This window comes from Ascidiella aspersa, chromosome 7, assembly GCF_963924565.1.
Source record: "Ascidiella aspersa chromosome 7, kaAscAspe10.2, whole genome shotgun sequence".
Lineage (NCBI taxonomy): Eukaryota > Metazoa > Chordata > Ascidiacea > Phlebobranchia > Ascidiidae > Ascidiella > Ascidiella aspersa.
The window spans coordinates 27618718-27635024 of record NC_139453.1 but is presented as its reverse complement, the minus strand read 5'-3'; the positions used below and the strand labels follow the sequence as shown (position 1 = coordinate 27635024).

At 35.0% G+C, this 16307-nt stretch overlaps 2 protein-coding genes across 2 annotated transcripts; both read right to left on the bottom strand.

Annotated features, from left to right (window-relative positions):
- Nucleotides 1-1306: 1306 nt before the first annotated feature.
- On the bottom strand, nt 1307-5826 carry LOC146138769 (ATP synthase subunit O, mitochondrial-like). The gene is made up of 5 exons (XM_083393980.1): nt 5721-5826; nt 4479-4707; nt 3132-3191; nt 2153-2352; nt 1307-1599 (listed from the first exon to the last, which is right to left on the bottom strand). Exons 1-5 carry the CDS (start codon nt 5742-5744, stop codon nt 1471-1473), a joined length of 642 nt encoding a protein of 213 aa, XP_083250106.1. The 5' UTR covers nt 5745-5826; the 3' UTR covers nt 1307-1470.
- A 1696-nt stretch (nt 5827-7522) lies between these two features.
- On the bottom strand, nt 7523-15666 carry LOC146138768 (mitochondrial tRNA methylthiotransferase CDK5RAP1-like). The gene is made up of 12 exons (XM_083393324.1): nt 15046-15666; nt 14452-14584; nt 14270-14351; nt 13521-13652; nt 12294-12414; nt 11731-11839; nt 11249-11379; nt 10702-10799; nt 9350-9536; nt 8299-8448; nt 7851-7991; nt 7523-7658 (listed from the first exon to the last, which is right to left on the bottom strand). Exons 1-12 carry the CDS (start codon nt 15475-15477, stop codon nt 7569-7571), a joined length of 1806 nt encoding a protein of 601 aa, XP_083249450.1. The 5' UTR covers nt 15478-15666; the 3' UTR covers nt 7523-7568.
- Between the last annotated feature and the right edge of the window lie 641 nt (nt 15667-16307).

The window sequence follows — 16307 nt, the reverse complement described above, 5'->3', positions numbered from 1 at the left end:
GATCCTTTTTATACGGGTTTTTAAACTTTGAAACCCATATAGAACTTTTCTGGATTCGTAAGTAACCAACTTCTATATAGGCATTGATAACCCTTAAAACCAGGGGTGAAAACAAAATAATTTTCTTTCCCGGAAACACATGAAAATTTTCAGATATGACGTCACTTAGTTATTCCCAAACTTAACGTCAAAAACAAGTAAGCCAAGAAAGCCCAAGGCTATTGTTCGATGTCGTGCACAAAATATGCAACTGAAATCCTAGTCTAAATACATTCAAATTAATGGCGGGGTGGCCTGGTATAAAAAAAACATTACCGGTACTAAATGAATTATGCTCAGTAAAAAACAGAAACACATCACCTAAAATGAGGAAACGGCTATATTAGTAGAAAAAGATCTTCGAACAAAATAGCTAGCTTTTGCAGAGGTTTTAATTTAACGCAATTAATCAACAGCACCTAATTCTGGCCACAGAGGTACGATGAATGAAATTATCCAATGCCGGCTGTAGGTGCTTTTAGTAATAAAAATCTAAAAATCTGCAGTTATTTTTTATGTAAAAGTTATTTATTGTCCTGTCTTTAGTTGGCTGGTTTTAGGCAAAATTATCAAATCGACTTGGCATAGAAGACGTCGGTTTGAGAAGTTTAGGAGACGTTGTTTGTTCAGTGTTTTTTAACAAACAATTATCACAAAAATAGTTGACACACTGGTTCTTGAAAAAAACTTGTACTGCATTACTTCTTTCGACAAGATCTTATGCTTTAAATAGTTACTTGGTGATACAGAGCTGCGAAGTTTGAACCGTACTCCGATTACATGACCAGAGCCGGACTCCGGTAATATGGGTTGGGCGAGTTGTTAGATATCCTTCGGGGTGAAATATAGGGATGACGGGTCTTGGCGGCGAAGTTGTTTATTTGGTTGGACTCTTAATTTATTTTCTAGGCCAGACTTTGGAGCATAATGGTTGGAGGTTGTACGAAGACTTAGTAAGAATATCAAAGCCCATACAGAAGTAGGTATCATTTTGGACGTTTCGAATAACTCTTTATTCAATAGTTATGTTGAAAATGAATAAAAAGTTATTCGAAACATCCAAAATAATACCTTCTTCTGTATGGGCTTTGATATTCTTATTAGGCCAGACTTATTTTTTCGAGTGGACTCCAAGAGTCAATCTGTTTGGCTGGAGACTGTACTTTATTTTTTTTGGGTTTAACCGACTCCACAGCCCTGATTTTAGCTTCAGAGTTATTTTAAAAAACTCAGTCTAATAACCAACACACAACCACAATGCTTATTTTGGCCATACGAATATTAACTTTTATTGAACGCATTCGACGAACGGATATAGCTCGCATTAAAATTTTGACACGACCGGACAAATGTAAATAAACTAGCCAACAAACAAAAAAAGGGGCGGTTCAAAGATGTTTAACCGCCCTCTCACAACCGGTTAAAACCAGTTTAAACCGGCTGCTTGATAAGGTCAAGGTAGACTTTAATCTTGCTTGCGGTAGACATGTCAATGTACTTCATGTCAGTGTATTCGTCACCAATGTCTACGATCATCCCACCAAGGATTGAAGAATCGACCTGTGGAGAATAAAAGTGTTGAAAAATGTGCTGGGATAATACAGACTTTGGGTCTAAATCGGCCATAACAGTTGTGTGAAATGACAAAATTCTGGAAGAACATTTGTGAAAAAATACATCAAGTCATCAGTGTCTGCAGCTCAGAAACCAGACTAAGAAAAGTTAAAAAAAAAATGCAATAAATTAAAATTTGCGGTGAAACACTAAAAACAAGCACACCACTAGGTATATACTGCATTTAAGAGAATTACCAAATTAAAAAAACATGAATCTTGATAAATGAATTTCAAAGCCAAAAAGGTCGAGTAGATTGACATCATCTTGAAAAAGACGTTTCGATACGAGCTTGTAATTCATTATCTGTCTAAAAAATCATGTTATATGATTTTCATCAACTAAAAAGATACACCTTGAAAAAATAACCACCATAGAAATAATAAAAAAACCAAAAAACATAAAAATTGGGGTGCACAAAAATTACAGCAAACCAAAAAATAACAGTTCGTGTGTTATGTCAAATATATGACAGTGAAAAATTCACTAAACAACTCACCTTTTCACTGAGCTGAACTTTTTCGTTGCTCTTCACAAACTTGGCCAGTGAGGCCTCGACCTCTTTTTTCTGTTTGGCGTCCAGTGGCTGGGCAGTAGTCACCGTGGCCGGGACTTCCCCTCTTTCTGCTGACATTAGCCGAGCGAAGATCTTGCTGATGTCACTGACCAAGTTGAGGCGATGGTTCTCGGCTAAAACTCCTGTTAAAATGCAGGAAGGTTTTAGTAAGTGAAGCTGTTGAAAAGAGTTTGTTGCTAAAAATGTGCAATTACGGCATTACGGAAGGATTGCCAAAAATCAATTTCTTAACAAAACAGTATGGTTGCAAATTACAAAAGGTCAACACAATAACAAAAAGTTTGCTGTTCGAAAGAGCTTGATCCTAAAAATGTGTCTCGCTGGAAAATGTGCATTCAGGATTTTACATAGGATTGCCACAAATAAATTTAATAACGAAAAAGTATAATTGTAAATTGCAATGGTCAACAGTCAACACAACAACAAAAAGAAAAAAATGTTTTACTACGGAACTTTCCACAAGCATATTTTAGGTAGGAAATAAAAAAAATCAAGATACACATGAAGAAATATATATTTTATTCACTTTTAAATACGCCATTCAAATAAAAGATGTTTAAAATCGTTTTGAAAGAAAGATTGAAGGAAATTTGTAGCAACCCTGCTATTATTTTGCCAAACAAAAACAAAATTTAAAGAAAATACTCAAGCCGATGTTGTGGTTTGTAGGACATCTAAATACTAAAACACAAACTTAAAATCATCTAATTATGTTAAAATGATCAACCAACTAAATTTTTCCAACTAATGGTATTTGTATCTTGTGCATTTTAACTTGTAGGCCATCCTTTCCAAAGAAATATTTTGACAACGTTGCAAGGTGATAATTAAGAATTGCAATTATTAATTGTTTGAGACACTTAGAGGTAATATTATAATAGAAACAAATGAAAAAACCTACCAAAGAAGTTTACCACAGTAGCGGTCATTCCACCTTTGCTTGCAACTTCTTTTAAAATTGCTAAAAACAAGTAAAAAAAGATTTACTAAACATAACGACTTGTTTATAACTAAATTGATCTATGGATTATATATTTTAGGACACAGTTTTATTCAAATCTAATCGAGGGATTTACTTTAGGGACAATATATTTTTGTACTTAAGCCTTTTGGTTTTTATTACTTTAAGTCTTTTAAAAAGAAAGTGGGCATTATGTATTCAAGGTTAATTGAATATCAGTAGGCAGCATTTTGTCAATCTTAAGTATAAAATATTAAATATGTAATTTTTTAAAACACTCACAGAATTTTAAAAGACGGAAAACTTGATCACCTTTAGAAATGTTTTGAATATAATTTAAACAACATAAGAGTTGAAATACCATGTTCAACACGATAGGAAATAGCTAAAAATTTGTTTTACTAACTACAGGATATTTCACATTGGGGTTCCTCTTTTTCCCGGATTTTTTCACAAAAAAAAATGAAACTTCCCGGGAAATCCCGGGATGCCGACGAAAAAATTATACATAAAATTACGTCATTTTGAGGTTTGTATTTTTTTATTTTAGCTCCAAACATTTAATTAAGCTCATTATGGGCGTTCTTTCACTTATGTACGTGGAAAGTTATGCAAAAAAAACAAAAGAAAGAAATACCGCATACCACAGGTTAGCGTTTGGGTGAGGGTGTGTCAAGTATTATTATGTTTATTATTAATAATAACCCTTGACCCACCCTTACCCAAACGCTAACCCGCATTCTAACCCAAATAATTTGCGTTGTGGTAAGCGGTAAGTTGTGGTAAGCGGTTAAAGACCATTTTTTTTATTAATTTGTACGTTCATAACTGAAGGAGCGCCAGACCTTCTCTAATATGAGTCAGGACCGTTATTTGTGCATGCATGACATATTTTTTTGTTAGAATAAATTTAATTAGGTTTTTCCGCTGGTAAGCGCAAATAAAACAAATCAGGCAACGACGTTAACATGGTTGGTACTATTTTTTTATTTATATTAGTCAAAAACTGCAATATTTTTAAAGTTTTGCTAGGATGCCGAATACCCGGGATTATAAAAAAAATTTCCCAGGATTCAGGATTGTTAATTCGCGGGAAATCCCGGGAATTTCCCGTCGAAACATTCCCGGAGAGAAACCCTATTTCACATAACTTAGGCTGAGAAAAATAAATTTAAAAGCTTTTTCAAATATGCAAATCAATTCGAAGTTAATCTATGACATTTAAAAGACTTCATGGCAACCCTGTGTATGGGCTTCAATTTAGTTGTTTAGTATTGTTCAACTTACTAAGCTTTTTCTGGCTAGGAACGAATGGGTCGTTCATGTAATCGAAGACCTTCTCATTCTTAAGCAAAGTTCCGAGAGTCACTAAATCCGTGGCGACATTATCCTTCGTTTTGCTTTTCACCGCAGCCGAGTAAAGTGCCTGGGCGTAGTTTCCGGTGAGACCAAATGTCGGAATAGGAGTTCGCACCAGATTGGCTTGAATTGAACTTGTGGCAAGACTTCGTCGAAGCTAAACAAATCAAAAAATTTATAATCCAGAAGCAAATGGCTCCTTATGATTAGCTCTGGAATGTATGGCAAGTGCACTAACAATTTTTTTTTTGGTTTTTGGCGCTGGTCTAGAATCCTACCACAATTATATGGGTTAGGGTTGGTCAAGCATTATTATTAAATAATGAATATGATAATACTTGACCCACCCACACCCAAACTCGCACCCTAACCCAAATATTGTGCATTGATATATTAATTGTGGTTGGATTCTAGGCGCTCTTTCACTATCGTACGTAAAAATTAATAAAAAAAAAAATTTCTTTAAATGCCGCATACCACAACGCACATTGTTTGGGGTAGGGTGCGGGTTAGCGCTTGGTTGAGGGTGGGTCAAGTTATTATGAATAATAAACATAGTATTACTTGACCCACCCTCACCCAAACGCTAACCCGCACCCTAACCCAAACAATGTGCGTTGTGGTATGCTGTATTATTATTATTTTTTTTTGCATAACTTTTCACGTACAATAGTGAAAGAGCGCCGGATTCTAGACCAACGCCTGTTTTTTTAACCAGCTAGATCTTGTGGAGATCTGCCATACTTTCCAGATTGGTTTGTGGGTAATAGCAATATTACAGCAAACAAACAAATAAATTCCTAAATTTAAAGCAAATCAGAAAGGTTTAGTTTTTTATGTGCTGTGTGAATCGGATTTCTATATTAAAACATGAACTTTCAAATGTAGTTTCACTATGATGTTTTTTGGCGCTGGACTACAGTGACAGCGCTGAAACAATTAGCAACACACAATATTTGGGTGAGGGTGGGTCAAGTATTATTTTGTTTTTTTATGTAGAAATATTGCCTAACCTACCCAAACGCTAACCCAAATAATTTTCGTTGATATAGGATTCTAAACCTGCCTCAAACGAACGCATTTAATGTGGTTGTACTTCGTTTATCATCCTATATGGTAGTTCATGTCGTTTACCATGTACAAAAGCAGCAAATGATTTTTTTTACTTACCAATAGAGAAAGCGACGATGCCATTTTACCGACTTCAGGTTGGAATCGAAAATTTACGAAAATTTGTTCCAAAAAGTTTCAACGCCACAAGGACACCGTGTTACCACAACGGTTGGTGAAATGCGTCGCGGGGTGTCAGCAATTTTTACTATTTTTTACTGAAATTTAAAAAAATAAAAACCGGTTCCAATAAAAAATACACATTTGTGGATAATCCCGATTTGAAATAAATAAATTAGCCTCATATCTTTATATAGCTTTTTTTACGCAAAATGTAATTTAGTGGGAAAAAAAATTGGGAAGTTGTTTTTAACGGCCGTATTGGTTGATAATCGTGCAGCTTTGTAAGAAGTTCGGGGATATCCCACAAGTTAAGTAATTGACTTGATTTAACTTGGGTCACTTGAACAAATTACTTGACTTAACCTGTGCTTTTTATAAGCGTGCACAAGAATGAAGGAAACTTATTATATTACAAAATGATGTCGGTTTGATTTGATAGATGTAGTTTTACTACTTTATTCAACTTTTGTTAGCATTACAAGAAATCTCCCGAAATTATTCACAGAAATCTTTGCCACTTACATTCTAATGAAAATAAACTGTAAGAACACACATAACAAATGCTAGCAAACCGTTTCGAGCAGCAACTTGTGGGGCGCGAGTTTAATAGTTAAAGTTTCTGACTCTCGATTTAAAGTTGACTCGAAGGTTGAGTGCGAATAACTCGTTAGCCAACCACAAGACATATAGGTTATTAGAATTGTATTATCTGATAAGCGAACAACCAGTTATTATAGAAGGCGGACAAGTTAGCATATAGTATAGATGCTACTTGCAAATATCAAAGGTTGCGAACAGCAAGACGATAACTGAGAAGAAGTTAGTTAACAAGCGGATAGCGGCCTTAAGTATAGCCACAGACAATCGAATGCTGACCGCCGAGATAATCGCGGAACAAGACATTTAGCATTTACACTTTGGTGCGAGTGGACAATAAATCTGGGGCATAAGCCGTTACAGCGTAAATTGCACAATAAACACAAAATATCTTAGTCGGTAAATAGTCGTGCGTTCCAAACTGACTAATACTCAAAAAACAGTCAAAGAGCAAAAACTGTTTGAAAGTAGTAAAACTACATTATTGTATGGCAAACGTAATTGTAACTACATCGTTTGTGACGTAACTGTACATACCAATTGAATGTGTGACATGCTACAAAACAAATTATTAAGAGTAAAATACTAATCAATTTTTATGGGGTCATGGCCCCTCAGGCTACGCCTATGCGTCCAAACAACGCAAATTAATAGATTTAAAACCTTTATGAATATTACGTTTGCACCTTATTAGTCCAAAGCTTGCTTCACCTTATGAAACTCCTTCGTTAGGCTCCTACTATTTTCTAGTGCTGTAACAAGTCATCTTGAAATGATTTAGTACCAGTCTGCAAAAATTAGCAAGACAAGTACCAGTCGACGTCATCCATTGCCCCCAAAATGCCCAGTTAAGTAATTTTAGTGCAAGTCTACCAATTGGATGATTAATACAATTTTTTTTTAAAAATATTTAAAATAAACACTTAATTTCATTTATGGAGACATAACTTTAAGCCATTATGGACACACTTAAAGTCCAAGTAAAGTCATTTATCCAAATGAAGTATCATCACTGCTATCCTTTGATCCGATATTATCAAATACTCAATATGGTTCCTGCAGATTCACGCCTAATTTGTAAATAACAGTAGGCTACTTCACCGCTGTTACTCAATTTAGACAAGTAACAGGAAACCAAAGCACGAAAAGAACGTATATTTGTCGCAAATCGATGAAAGCAATTAACTATCAGCTAGGTTGATCAGTCGAACAAAAATCGTTGAGAGAACTGACATGGAGCGACTTCGCCTTGAAGGAATTTGGCTTGTATGACGATAACTGTAGAAGAAATACGTAAAATTAATCAAGGGGTTTTGAAACGCATTTAAAAAAATAACAGGGTAGTCAAAAAGTATTTGAATAAAGTTGTGCATAGATAAGCCTTTAAATAACCTTAGGTTTTTTCTCCAAACGACAGAGAATGCCTCTCTCGGTAACAAATAAAGAAAAAAGAAAACAAATTATCCCGACCTGTGCAGCCACATAATCCCCCGGTTTCGGTGTCACCAGATCGGATGAGCCATCGGACGCTGGTATCCGGTCGTCGCTGATGTAGACCTTTATGAATCCGTCGCTTCGGCCCATCAATACGCCAGGGGTTTTATCCAACTCCTGGAAATAAAGTATTAGAAATAGAAAACAAAATAGCGAGACTTTGTCGTTTACTGAAAAAGACTTAAGTTGTTTTACGAATGACTTGACTTGAACTAGGATTAACTTAAAAAATGACTTCAATTGGACTTTAGGTGATTGCGATTGACTTAACTTGTCAGTTGTTGAACATGATTTAAATTGGACTTTTTTCAAAACAACATGTTGAAAACACTGCTAATACCATTCGTCTTCTACATTGCTGACATTTTTTTACTACTTAAGTTACCCGAAGTCAAAGTAACAATTGAAAAAACTAAGCTCCTACCTTTTCAACGAGCACGAGCTGCACTTGGTCAAAGTACTTGTGGTTTGCTTCGACCAAGTTTCGTTGGTACACCTCAGTAATCTCGGCAAGTCGCCTAATTTTGTCCTGCTCCGACACCGTGTCCGTCATCTTGTGATATGCGTGGGTTTTCTGAATAAAAGGGAAAATAACATTAGGGGGAATATAGGGCGAGGTGAAATACGAATCTCGTTCTTCTTCATGGCAGACTAAGGTGATTTATAGTTTGAAGTAGGCGCAGTGGGTTAAAAATAACCCGAGTCAGACTCCCAAACCTGACTCCGGCCCAATGTGCGATTTCCCCGAGTTTCGAGTCCGGCTCTGACTTAGCTCCGCCAATATACGAAACTAAAATAACGTGGATATTAAGCAATCCACTTATAGGGGTGTCATATATTTCAATCACTTACAATACATGGTGGAAAGTATTTGATCAGGTGCTATGCGGAATTTACAATTAACAGAATATCAGTTTTTCGCTACTGCGCATGCGCACGTCGGTCTCAGGACTCTGATAGTTATCCGTAGTCTTACTCGAGTCTCGAGTCCGACTCAAGCAAAACAAAACGACTCCGTCGAGTTCCGAGTCCGACTTCGAAGCCCCCCGGACGAGTTCCATAGTAATGATATGTTAGCAATTATTTTCATGTATTCTTTAACTCGTGTCTCTTTAAACTCTAAGTTCAAGGATATTAATTCATAGGTTGATGAAGAGGCTTTTGACTCTCGAGTACTTCCATCGATAGAAGTCATTTCCTGATCTAAAAATTGGAAAAAGCCCTTTCCTTGTTTTAATTTCGTTATAAAACATGACTTGCTACTGGAAATATTGCGTTGATAAATCGGCTTTGTTATTCGCATCAAACCCTACTCGTTTGAGAAAGATGAAATTCCTATTCGTTTGAATGCCCGTAGTCGCTTGCCTGTCAAATTTCATTTTTGGAAGTTTTTGTGAAATAAAATACATTGTCATAACTTCAAAAGTTTTTTTCCAACCTAATTTCAACATTATCATACAAACGCAATTCTTTACCTTCCTCATGCTGTACTTGAACAGAAAGGCCAGGTTGTACTTGACCGTCTCCATTAGTTCGAGCGTCTCGCGATGTTCCGACTCCGTTTCCGAGCAGAAGCCAGTTATGACGTCAGTTGAGAGGCTGAGTGCGGGAATGATTGAGCGCGCGTGCTGCACGAGGCGCAGGTAGTCGTCGCGTGTGTGCCTGCGTGAGGGTGCGTTTGCGTTGATTGGGAAGCGATTTTGTGAAAATCGTATTCCAAGCGGTTTGCTTGCGCGCTTGTTGTAGCCAGAGTTGGATGAATTGCAATTTTGAATTGTAGTTGATGTTATTAATTACAGCTTTTAAATTAAGTGGTATTGCAATGTAATTTAGGCAGTTTTATTCTGTGTAATTGTAATTGTAATTGTAATTCTAATTTGCTAAAATTTAGGCTAAATACATTGAAATTGAGAAAATTGAAGTAACAATAATGTTCCACGTTGTATATTTTTTGAAAGTGATGAGACAATAATTTTTAAACACATGGCCGTTGGCTTGGCTGTAGTATGTGTGGTCTATGCCATGCCGAAAGGCATTTCCTAATTTTAATGTAATTGCAACATTTAAGGGAGTAATCGTAATTGCAATTGAACTGAATTAATGTAATTGAACTCTGGTTGTAGCTGCCCAGGGACTTTTGTTAACTTGGGTGATATTGACAACTAGAAATGTCCATTAATATCGGATCGGAACCGATGCCCAATGCCAAGTGGTAGTATCGATGAGCGTCCGACACTAGGTTGGCATCGGCGTCAATCAGATACCAAATAATTGTGATTTTTTTTTTACATTTGTGATACAACGCACTAAATTTTAACTATAAGGTAGAATTACTAAAAAAATAATAGGTCATCAACTGGAAACAAATTCGAGCAAATTTTCTTCTGATAACCCCGAAAAAATACTTTTGAACTTTTCAATTTTATTAAACTGCCCATTTAAGCATAGTCATGACGTCATTTGGTATCGGATCGCGATAGTTTTAGTCCAAAACTTGAAATAGACATCGGATTAAAATGTCAATTACCGGACATCCACAATATCAAGAAAAATATTCACTATATATACTGTTGATACCAGGAGTAATATTAGTCAAAAACAGCTCCTCTGGTAATTGTAATTCTTAACCAACGTTTCGGCAACCTATGCAAGTCGCCTTCGTCAGGGTGAATGACCGAAAGCTCGTAGTACAATATACGGAAAACTCGATTACGAGGTATATGGTGTACCTGCATTTCTCTGTGTTTCCATATATTGTACTACGAGCTTTAATAAAATATTCACAATTAAATCACAATCTACAGTATATATATATATAGCACCAAACCCTCGTCGCATAGCTTCCAGTATTCTTGTACTTCCGCTTTGCGCTGGCAAGTGAATGTGCTTGCAAATGTTTTTGCGATCTGCAATTAACTCAAGGACCTGAAATGCAAGGGTAAATATGAGACGCCACTTTCTACACCAAAGGTGATTTTTGAAGATTGTTTTCTTGTTGTAGACAATTTACAAGGGGCAAAATGTATAGCGAAAATGCTTAAAAAATTAAATTTTTCAGTTTTTACCAATTACGGAAACACTAATAACGAAATAGAGCAAGGAAACCATTCAAAACAAGTTGGGAAAAATATACAATAATTCATATTCTCAACAGAAGCCCATAAAGAAACACTTAAATGGTTATATTTTGCACAAAAAAAAACAGTCGTTTCGCTTTCAAATTTTTTTATCAAAATATTCCGCAAAAGAGACTATCATTATTTTAGTTAAAATTTTTTTCGCAATGTTTTAAAAATAAATTTCCCGTCGAGAAAAAAAATTGTATTAAAAAAATCGAAAATTTAACAAAAAATTAAAAACTCCTGCACACTCACCTCGTCGGGGAAGTCCTTGGGGTGGGGTGAGGTGAATCGAACGCGCATTTCGGGGTCAACTCCCGAAACTCGCTCCAGAAGGTCAGCAAACCTAAGCCCACCCATCTTGGGTTTGTAAATCGTCTTAAAACCTGTGGTTTAAGGGATGAATGATAAATTATTGAAACTTAGCCGAAAACCGGATACCAGTTGGAATAATGAGTATTTAAGGAGCTTTAAAGTGGCCAGATAATGTGGCCAACTATAGAAACTCAGACTGATAACAATTGCGCCCACCTTTTATAAGTGATGCTTGAATTACTTCTCAGTCACATTAACTGAAGATGATACAAGCTCGTATTAAAACGTCTTAATAATCAAGATGATGTCGATTTACCCGAGTATCGACATTTTTTGGCTTTGCAATTCATTATTAAAATGCACTGTTACTGTTAAATTCATTCGGTCTTCTTTTCAACTTGACGGCAAATCTGTTAAAGTACCTTCGCTTAGATTTGTCGCTTGATCGGAAGTTCCGGTTGAATGTTGCTCTTCTGACAAATCCCTGTAACTGTTTACGTTCTGGCCGAGTAAAGTGACTTGCTTGATACCCTGGAATTGTAAATTCCACTTTTTATAACCTTGTTGAAACCAGACCTTTAGTATCGCAACAACAAAATATAATGAACTTAATAAACGGGGATCTGAATAACTACCATGATAGGAGATACCATATAAATATAAGAATTTCGGCAATAATTCGCGAATCAATGCAGCGATTTCTACGCTGTAAGATAAAATTAAAGAAATAGTAGGTTGACAACTGGAGGTATACCAATCTTCTTAAACCTAAAGCTAATTTTATCCTAATAACCTGGAAAAAGGGGCGGTATGAGAGAAAACGTATCTTGGGCAGTTTAAAGGAGTATCTGAACTACATATAATATGAAACGTGATACATTTTGAAAGAAAGTGGTAAATTATTCCAAGTATGACCATTTGATTCTTCAGCTGCTCTTTCATACGATTTGGAACTGATCCCCAACAATAAACAGTGCATATTCACCTGGTCGGAGAGCTTTTTTATTTCGTCAACAATTGAACTCACAGGCCTGCTTCTCTCGCGCCCTCTAGTGAATGGAACGATGCAGTAGCTGCACATGTTGTCGCACCCCCGCATAATCGACCTGGTGAAAATTTAATTAATTGATTGCTGGTTTACAAAGCTAACATTAAAATGTACGAAGGGTTGCCTTTGGCAGAACTACAGAAATTTTTTAGACACCTTTAGTTGATTAAAACTTTTGGAGCCTTCAAGCCAGGGGTTTCCAACCATTTTGTTACACCGTAACCACTTTGAAAATATTGAGAAATCAATTGCCCCCCTATTTTTTTCAAACTTGTAAAAAAATTAAAAACGTCAGTTAAATTAAAAAAATGGTTTATAAAGTAACAGGTAGTTAGAATGATAAAATGATATAAAAACAACACACAGTAAACATGATGGTACATTTATATATCAAAATTTATTTCTTTTGCTATAGTTGAGTAGACTGAATCAATTATTGATAAATTAAAAAAATATGTTCTTTTGTTTTTTTCATGGCCCCCTTGAATAATGCTCATGGGCCTCCAGGTTGGAAACCCCTGCTTTAGGGAGTAGAGATTGGCCGATATTTATGGGCTGATACTGATATCCGATTTTTTTTTGTTATCCGGTGCCGATATTGATTTGTTTTACCTGAAACATAGCGAACATTTAAATTAATTTAAAATAAAATCCAAATAATATTTCACTTTATCTACCTATACTTATTTAATAAACTGTTATTTTTTATATTAGCTTAGCATGATGCTAAGTAAAAAAAAATTTGCTAAAAAATAGAAACCTTGTTTTCAGGAAAATTTAAAACAAAAAAATTGAAACTTTGTTATTTAGAAAATATTACATCATGTTTTCATAAAGTATCAGCCAAACTTTACCGATATTGATATATATAGGTATATCGGCAGGAGCAAAATATTGGCCGGTATTATCGGTAGACCGATATATAATATATATTGGTTTATTTTCTATTCCTAGTAATACACAATTTAGTTGGTGGTTACATTCTGCAAGTAGTTCAAAAGTTAATAGAAAAAAGTAGACAGAAATTATCCAACAAATTTAAGGCTTGGGATTAAATGTTCCAGCACTATTGCACATTATGGCATACCTTGCACAAAGTTTTTGGAGAACAGCAACATAGCATCTTTTTTAAATAAGAAGATTAGCAAAAACATTGATACTTACACAAAGGCAGATTTAGATTTTTCGTCAAAGCGCACAGGCATAATGTCAGCGTAAGTTTCATCCACAGAAAGCATAACGTTAATAGCAGTCGTTGGTTCACTCGTAGCATGTTCCAGTAATCTGGGTAGATCCCTGTGATAAGTTGTAAAGATGTATTTAGTAAAGGTTTGTTAGGAAATGTATAATAACAATTTTAAATGGTTTTGAAGTACAAAGTTAAAACATTATTGCATGTAGAAACCAATGCAAGATAAACATTAACAAAAGTTACATTCTTAAACATTGACACACGCAGTTTAAGTAAGTAGGTGGATCGCATTAATAGTAAAAAAACATCAATTAATATGCAGTGTTATCAAGAAGTTTTTTGAAATGACTTAAGTCCCAGTCAAGTCATTAGAAAATCGACTTGAGACAAAGTCAAGTATTTTTGAATAAACGACAAGTCACGTTTTAGTTCAAGTCATTAGTTGCACACGTCACATCATTATTACACCAAGTCAAGTCATTTTTTCAAAAGACCTAATTCAAGTAAAATGATTAATTCTAGTCAAGTTATTGATTTAAGTCATAACAAAACTAAAATGCAGAGATAGAATTCTTGACTCTAAAATCCTCAAAAAATGTTAAGTGATAGTGTGGTTATTTAAATAACCGAACAGAAAATGTTTATTGTAAATACGTTATTTAAAAATTATATGCTGATTGCCGAACAATAACTACACAATAAAAAATACCAGAAATAATACCTGTACGCATCAGGACCTGCCACTACATCGACAGCTTTTTCTTTTTCGACGAGTTCTTTCTTTAGGCGCTCAGCCATACACCCTAAATAAATTTTTTTACTGCGTGTTCTTCTTGTATATTTTTATTAAAATAGCTACAAAACATTTGTAGGCGTGGATAGCATTCTAGAATAACAACTTACCGAGAACCCCAATCTTTGGGTATCCATAAAACCTTTTCCTTTTCTTAAGTTTTTTAAGCTGCCGCAGACGAGCCCAAATTTTCTGTTCTGCCTTTTCGCGAATAGAACAAGTGACCAACAATACGACATCAGCCTATTAGAAAAAAAAAATACTGAGGTTAAATAATGAAGCTCAGATGTTAGGTTAAATAATGAAGAGTTTACACATTTTTACTCCCTGAGTGTTACAATTTTTAAAAAATTATATATTTGGTGAAAAAATGGCAATATTTGATGTTACAAGGATCATGAAAAAGTGAGAGAAAAGTTCCACGTGGTAAATCTAATTTATAGCTAGCTTATTTTAATCCAACCGTAATATAACTTTAACCTAAGTTTCTTACAAAAACTTTGTATAAGAATTTAATAATTGCAGAACATTAACATTTGCCAACATTTTATTTGCTGAAAAAAAAAATAGTACAAGACACTTGAACTTGAGTCAACAAAAAAAAATTAGGCCATGTCAGCTTTGATGGTATTAATTTACAGCTGTGCAAATAGAAGTTAATGCTATCACAGAAACAAACCCTTACAAAAACGAAATAAAATCACCTCTTCGCTGACATCTGTCTTTTTGTAACCCGCATTTTGCAAGACGGCCCAAGCATACTCGGCGTCATTCACGTTCATCTGGCAGCCGTAAGCCTCAAAATAGACCGTCTTTCCGAAGGGGTGCTCGGAAAAAACTGCTTCCTGTAGATAAGGAGGGGGGTCATCTGCTTCTAAAGGTACATGTTTCACTTCCACTTCGGAAGACACAAAGTCTTTTATGTCTGGAATCTTTGAAATGTCCAGTTTTCTAACATCCGACTGGTCAGCTTTATTTGGTACGACAGGGCCGGTGAAAAGTGTTCGATGAAACAGAATGGTTCCATTAATGCTATTTGTTTTGCATTGGCACCTTGCATTTGTAAATAACCTCCTGTATGCTGTGAATCTTGAAAGACATTTCCACGCCATTGGGAAGCTTTCACATAAAGTCATGCTTAAGTATGATCAAAACTGCCAGATAATAAATAGCTAAAATATAAGCAACAGGTAACCTGTCACCTAAGGTGAACGGTGGCTTAAGTGTTAATTTTTTTTCGTTATTTATCCGAGTATTTTAACCAATATTTACGATTATCAAGGTATAAAAAGTATGTTAATTGGTTTTTGAAGTTTTTTTTTGTCTATTTGTTAGTTTTATACCTTTTAGGCTATCAGTCAATATTGAATACTATAGTTTAAATGGTATTGCAAAATAAATTTGTCTCTTTACTACAAGAACACCAGCAAAACAAAAATGTAAAACAAAATATTGAAATACACAGTCAGAGAATATAATTTTTTAAATTTTTGAACCACGCGAAAACGCCACATTAGCCTTTAATACCCGCACAAAAGTTCATTTAAATCATACTAACCAAAATAATTTACAGGACAAATTTAAAGACGGTCCATAAAGTTAAAAAAAGTATATAATAATGCAAGCAGCACCCCTTTAGGTTCAAATATGTTACCTTGAAATTTTTAGGAATAAGTTTGGGGACTACCCTTAAAGACGAACACTAACTATAGAATACATAATCAAAAATGTTCTAAACAGCGTAATAGCAATGGAGAAATAATGTAAATTTTGATTAATTAGCTGTCACTCTTTGGGGGTATTTTCGTTAATGTTCAAACTATGCCAGACTAGACGGCTTTAAGAGGGCATTACTAAAAGTATGAATACCACACATGACGAAACAGAAATACTTAATGATACAAATGCTTGAGTAAATTATGTTTACTTGGATTATATCAGTGTGTAGGGCATATCATACTTGTGG

What these genes read in the sequence shown, in the direction of transcription:
- LOC146138769 (XM_083393980.1), bottom strand. Translation starts at nt 5,744, where the DNA reads ATGGCATCGTCGCTTTCTCTATTG. An exon ending in CATCGTCGCTTTCTCTATTG is followed by an intron (nt 4,708 to 5,720) that starts GTAAGTAAAAAA and finishes TGATTTGTTTAG; the next exon opens with CTTCGACGAAGTCTTGCCAC. An exon ending in TCCTAGCCAGAAAAAGCTTA is followed by an intron (nt 3,192 to 4,478) that starts GTAAGTTGAACA and finishes ACTTGTTTTTAG; the next exon opens with CAATTTTAAAAGAAGTTGCA.
- LOC146138768 (XM_083393324.1), bottom strand. Translation starts at nt 15,477, where the DNA reads ATGACTTTATGTGAAAGCTTCCCAATGGCGTGGAAATGTCTTTCAAGA. An exon ending in GCAGGTCCTGATGCGTACAG is followed by an intron (nt 13,653 to 14,269) that starts GTATTATTTCTG and finishes AACTTATCACAG; the next exon opens with GGATCTACCCAGATTACTGG. An exon ending in AAATCTAAATCTGCCTTTGT is followed by an intron (nt 12,415 to 13,520) that starts GTAAGTATCAAT and finishes AATTTTCACCAG; the next exon opens with GTCGATTATGCGGGGGTGCG.